At 52.3% G+C, this 5,852-nt stretch overlaps 1 protein-coding gene across 1 annotated transcript; it reads right to left on the bottom strand.

Moving 5' to 3' along the window:
* Nucleotides 1–1,171: 1,171 nt before the first annotated feature.
* LOC116640924 lies at nucleotides 1,172–2,084 on the bottom strand. Its single transcript, XM_032418140.1, has one exon. It carries the CDS (start codon nucleotides 2,082–2,084, stop codon nucleotides 1,236–1,238), a length of 849 nt encoding a protein of 282 aa, XP_032274031.1. The 3' UTR covers nucleotides 1,172–1,235.
* Nucleotides 2,085–5,852: the final 3,768 nt, after the last annotated feature.

The following is a 5,852-nucleotide window of genomic DNA, read 5'->3' as shown; positions in this document are numbered from 1 at the left end:
GCCTGAAGTTCAGAGCCACACAGAAATGGCCCTGATGCCTGAAATGTGAAGCTGCCTCAGGACTCAGAAGGCCTGAGTTCTGGAGAGTCAAGGGGTTGGTGGGGGCACTCTTGATTCTCAGCCCAGGCCTGGCTTGGGTCTAGGAGGACAGACTCAGAACTATCAGCGTCTGGGCCCCTTAAACCCATCAAAACTACCCTACTCATTTACCGAAGGGGAAACAGGCCTGGGGAGAGAAAGTGATGTACCCAAGGTCCCACGATAGGCTAGTGGTAGAACCAGCTGGAATCCCAGTCTCCATGGTCCCTCACGCAGCAGGATGGTGGAGAGCTGGACGCCTTGTAGAGTCTGACTTCTCAGCACAAATCAGTTCAGTCTCTGAAGGTTTGGAGCCCCCCTTTGTGGCCCAGGGAACATTTTCTCAGACATTTGCAGTGAGAAACTCAGGACCTCCTCGTTCTGACCCTCCAGGCCTCCTCTGGCCTGGACAGAACCACTCTTCAGAGATTTCCCAGGAAGGGCAGGCCCTTCAGTGGCAACCATCCCTGGTTGCCTCTCCTACTTGCCATCCTAGAGTTTTTCCTCTACATCCATCCTAAGCCTTGGTCACTAAAACCACATCCTTCAAAGAATATATATAAAGTACTTAGAACAGTGCCTGCCACATAGTCAGTGCTCTAGGAATTTCTGCTATTACTATCATCATCATCGTCATCATCATTATTTCTGCTCACATTGGGCAGTACTGAAATCTACATCAATGACAATCCTGAAACCACAAGAGGAGGAATAGGGATTGGGAATGGATAGCTAGTCTATTTCTTCCCATGGGGAAACTCCCCAGTGACCCATTCAATATATAAACCAGGGATTCTAAACTGAGGCCTGTGGGCCTCACATTCCACCTGCAAGTATTTTTCTTCGGCCCACAGAGCACTATGACATTTTTGAATTTGTTGTTCGCATATAAAAATGAGATTCCTGGCTTCTCTTGAAAAAGCAACAACCCGTTGGAGAGCTGGGTTTAGACCAAGTATTTCCTCTCCACCTAGCCCAGTTCACCCGTTAACTTCCACCCTCCCGGCCCTATAGGTCATTGAGTTTATAACCCCCAATCTAAATGGCTGTCCCCCCCCCACCCCCCTCAACAGAGCCTTGGAAGGAGCATTTTGCCACAGACAATTTATTTTCTACAACTGCAGCCTGATGGACACGTACCCATTTCCTGGTCGATGTCACCACCAGCTACAGGGTTTGGAGATGGGCTCGGGGGCTCTGCAGCCCGAGCAGATTGCCTCCCAGAGCTTGGGCAGATGGCCTGAGGAAAAGATCCCGTTGCCGAACAAGGGGAGCTCAGGCAGCTTCATCCCTGGCCTCTGCGGCAGCTCAGGCGTGAGTCTCCGGCTTTGAAGCCGGCGTGAGTAACTGGCGTTGGCAGACTCATCCACACATTGCAGGGTGCTGACACCCCTGGTGGACGGCACCATGCACGTGTTGGCGGAGTTGTCAAAGGCAGCCATGCTGGCGCTGGGGTTGGAGTAACTGCGGGGGAACGAGTGGTCTGGGTGGTCCGGGTGGATGGAGTTGGCAGCGCTTCCCAGGTAGTTGGCGGCAAGCCTCGGCAGCCTCAGGGATGATTTGGGGCAGTTGGTATAGAAGGCAGTGGTGGATCTGTCAAGGTAGTTGATGCCTTTGATGAGTTGGTCCAGGAAGGTGGGGCTACAGAGGCCCGAGGGACGATCCGTACAGAGCAGGCGGTGGGGGCTGCCGCGGCAAGTGGGCCTCCTGGACACCTTGGGGTGGTTTGCGAGGTGGCTGGTCTCTACACACTTGGAGTTGTAGGGGCGGCCCATGCAGATTTTCCTCACTGGAAGTCTGGGGGAGCTGGGGCTGTCGGACTGCTCGGAGGGGCTGCTGCAGGTACTGAACTCTGCCGAGCCACTCGGGGTGTGGGGGCGCTTGAGACTTTTGGCCCGGGTCACGCTGGGGCCATGGGGCCAGCCTGGAGTCTGGGCTAAGGACACATTGTTGGCATGGTTCAAGTGGCTAGAAGTGTTGGACCGGCTCACCAGACGTCCAGACATCATCCCTGCTGGGCAGATGAGCTTCGTGGCACTGACCTACTGTGAGCTCACCTGGAGGCTGGCTACCTGGGCCTGGTGAAGACAGCTGAGTCAGGTCTACTTGGCTCCATGCCCCCCTCCCTGCACGTTTCTCCGCATGTGTTCCCTCTGCCTCCCCAACATCACCCTTCTCCCACTCCTCATCCTCCTCCTGGGCCCAGGGATTTTCAAACTGGAAAACAGACATCTTATTCTTCGGAAAGCAAGAGATGGGGAGGAAGGCAAGACCTCAGGAACAACCGAGGTCAGAGGACCCTTAGGGAAATGTGGGGCAGTCTCCTTGTTCCTTTAGCTCTTGCCCATATTCTGAAATTCCCATTTGCCTTTTAAGCAAGGACTCCGGAAGACCACAAAAGCCAAGGACTGAATCTCTAATGGGGAAATTCCAAGCACTGAGAGAGAGACCTTCTTTCCAGGTAATATTAAATAGCTAATCATCAACAACACAATGCACCTGATACTAAAAGAAAATGTATCTGGGAAGTGATGTAATACTATATGTACTCTCTCCTCGCCTGGCCCTTTGGTTGTGTCTTGCATATACTTGTTGCTACGAATCAAGGAGGTGGGCATTATTCTATTCCTGGTTGACAGATGGGGAAACTCAGTCTCAGAGAGATTACGTGACTTGCCTCAGATTCCAAGCTTGTAAGTGGTGGGGCCAAGGTACAATCTTGGGTGTGTCTGATGACCCCTGAAAGACAATGCTATGTCGGGGTGACTTTGGCCCCCTTCACAGTCTCTTAAGGAAGAGTTCTCCCCACACCTGCTCTGCCTGCTGGATGGGGGTCCTAATGGGGAGAACCAGATGGACAGGGGTGTTTGCTAAACCTCATAGTTAAGTTGATCCTGACTTTAGGAATCCCAAATGAGAGGGGCAGAGGTAGTACGACAAGTCTACCAACGGGGCTGCCCTTGTAAGGTCACAGCCTTCCAGGATATCTGGTCTTGATATCTGGGGTCTCTTCATCCACTCCACAAGAGGAGGGGGCATTGGGATTCCTACTCCTTGTGGTCTGAATGTGGGTGCTTCACTGAGACTAAGGCCTGCCCAGGCCAAGAAGATGCTCAGTCCATTTAACCCCATCTCCTCCTTGTGGAGGAGGGCAGTGGAGTCCCCTCCTTGTCCCCATTGTCCCCTGGTTCCCCAATACTCCCCTACCCCCAACCAGAGGGAAGGCCCGATTTCTCTCCCCCAGTACTGCCAGCTTGAGCTCATTTTCCAATTCTGCCTAGTGAGAACAGAGCAGTATTTGAGCCTGTCCCACCCAGAAAACAGCTGTCTGCTCCTCTTCCAGCCCACGGCCCTCAGCTGCCCTTGTCCTTTGGGTCTGAACCGAGTGGAATGTACAAACCCTTGACTCTTTCCTTCCAGGTCCAACCCCACCCTGTCTCCTCCTCCGGAAATGCAGGAGGTGACTGAGGGCTGACCCCCACAGTGCCCCACCCTTCCCTTCCTGGCTGGCTGGGCCCCATATGCCATCAGGGCCCTCTCCCATGCTCACGCTGTCTTTAGGAGGTAGATGACTTAGCCCTCCTGTTGCTCTCCGCGGGGGATACCTTCATGCTGCCACTCCAGACTGCTGGCCATGTCATAGAATCATGGAATCCTAGAGCTGGGAGGGGCCTCCAGAGGTCATCCTGGCCAGGCCCCTGCCTCCAGGCCCGCGCCACACTAAGCCCTCCAGGACAGATGGGCCCTATTTTTACAACGAGACTGGGGTGGATGTTTTCCAGTGTTCCTTGTTGTTTTTCTGGTGTTTAATTATGCAGAGAGTCAGGAAGTTCTATACTGGTCCTGATATAGCTCCCATCGGCCGTGGTCAGCATCAGTCACTTCTCTTTTCTCACTGGCTCAGCAAACACATATTGAGTCTCCCCAGAGTGCTGTCGCTTCAAGTAACCCATTCTTGAGCATAACTGCATGGTCTCTCCTTCCTCACCGAGGTCAGCGACCTGGCGTAGAGTATCTCCTACACGCGGGGCTCTGGCCAGAGCCTGAGGACTCTTCAGCCAGCAAATCTCAGAAGCTCCATGCCCTCTACCCAGCCCTGGTCCCTAGGGGGCACTCAGGACATATTTGCCAAGAAAAGCCTCCCTCCGTCATGTCCTTCTCTCAAATATTAAAAATACAGTTTTACTTTTTATTTTGAAAAATTTTCAAACTTCCTGAAAACTTATGACAATGAACTCTCACGTAGTGCTCATCCAAATCCACGAATTATTAATGCTCTTGCCACATTTATCACTACACACGCACACACACATACACACACACATTATTATTATTTTGAGAGGAAGTTACAGACAACAGCATCTTTTAGCCCTGAACACTTGGGGGTGTATCTCCTACATGCCGAACGAACAGAGACATTTTCTTTTTTCTTTTTTTTTTTCAAGTTTTAGATATTTATTAATCCGTGTAAACCCCAACACGATGCACCAACATGATTTCATGCATTTAGAGGGGAAATATTTCCTGGATGAGCGGAAAGTTGTGCGGATGGTTTCTGGAAGACCTTCATTCTAAGCAGCTTTTTAGTAAAACATTTCATTTAGAAGTCTGGACCTTCTTCCGTTTGCTGTAATCTACATTCACTGAGTAGAACTTGTACTGATCACGGGAACCCCGTTCGTTCCAGGGTTCTGGGTTATGCTTCCTACCCCAACTGACATCTGGATCGAATAATACCAAGCACAAGACATACAGCTCTGCTCCCGTACCCCCTTCTCCAATAAAGACGAAGAGGAGGATGGAGCTCGGATGCTTCGTGGCCTGACCCAGGATCTGGCAGAACACGATTGGGTCCGGGAGAAGAACAGATCACATCTGTGAGGCCCAGCATGAAATAGTCCCCACACCAAGGACGAAGGGACATCCCGGACATCTCACACCTCCACACTACAATGACCAAATACAGGACGTTGGGCTGTGGGAGAGTATGATCATCTACTATACGGTCCACATCCACATTTTGCTGATTGCCCTTCTGACGTTCTTCATGGCAACTCTTCTTCCCATGCAAGATCCAAGCCAGGAGCACGCGTGGCCTTCGTTCTCAGGTGTCTTTGGTTTCCTTCAACCTGGAGCTGTTCTTCAGCCGTTTTTTGTCTTCCGTGACCTGGACGTGTTTGAAGAGCATGGGCACATCGTTCTGGAGAGGGTTCTCCAGTCTGGGTTTAATCCAATGTTTCTGAATGACCAGACCCAGGATCATCAAGTGCTGTAACATGGAAACCTCTGCGTGGGCCCTCCCCAGCCCACAGCCAGTGAGCCTTTTGGTCCTGGGGTGGGGTGGTTATCGTTGCTGAAATGGGGAGCCAAGAGGAGAGATCAGAGGGCCCCCAAGAAGGAGGAAGAAAGGTGTGGGGGAACTCAGTGGACCAGGGAAGTGGTGTTAAGAGTTCCCTTGTGGGGCCTCAGCCTGGCCTGGATCTGCTCTGGGCTGGGGGCCAGGCAGGCAGCCAGCGAGAGGGCAGGGCCTCTGTCCCATTTGTCCTGAAGGTACCCAGGCATCGGGATCACTAGCCATTTCTGGCCTGGGCGCTAAGAGCCTCTGGAAATAACTCCAGGACAATTATTTTAGGAGGAATGTGCTGTTCCTCCATCTTCCCAGAAAGCCAGGCTGCGTCCCAGAAGATCAAGAATGTCCCTCTCTGGCCTCCCTAACTCCAGGGGATCTCTAAGTACTCTGGGGGCTGCAGAGGTCTTTAGGGCCAGAAGTGGGG

Source organism: Phoca vitulina, unplaced genomic scaffold, assembly GCF_004348235.1.
Source record: "Phoca vitulina isolate PV1807 unplaced genomic scaffold, GSC_HSeal_1.0 scaffold2, whole genome shotgun sequence".
NCBI lineage: Eukaryota > Metazoa > Chordata > Mammalia > Carnivora > Phocidae > Phoca > Phoca vitulina.
Note: the sequence above shows the minus strand (reverse complement) of the source record. Positions and strands in the feature narration are given on the sequence as shown.

Bases quoted from the DNA above. Each gene is read 5' to 3' on its own strand.
- LOC116640924 (XM_032418140.1), bottom strand. From the start codon at position 2,084: ATGTCTGGACGTCTGGTGAGCCGGTCCAACACTTCTAGCCACTTGAAC.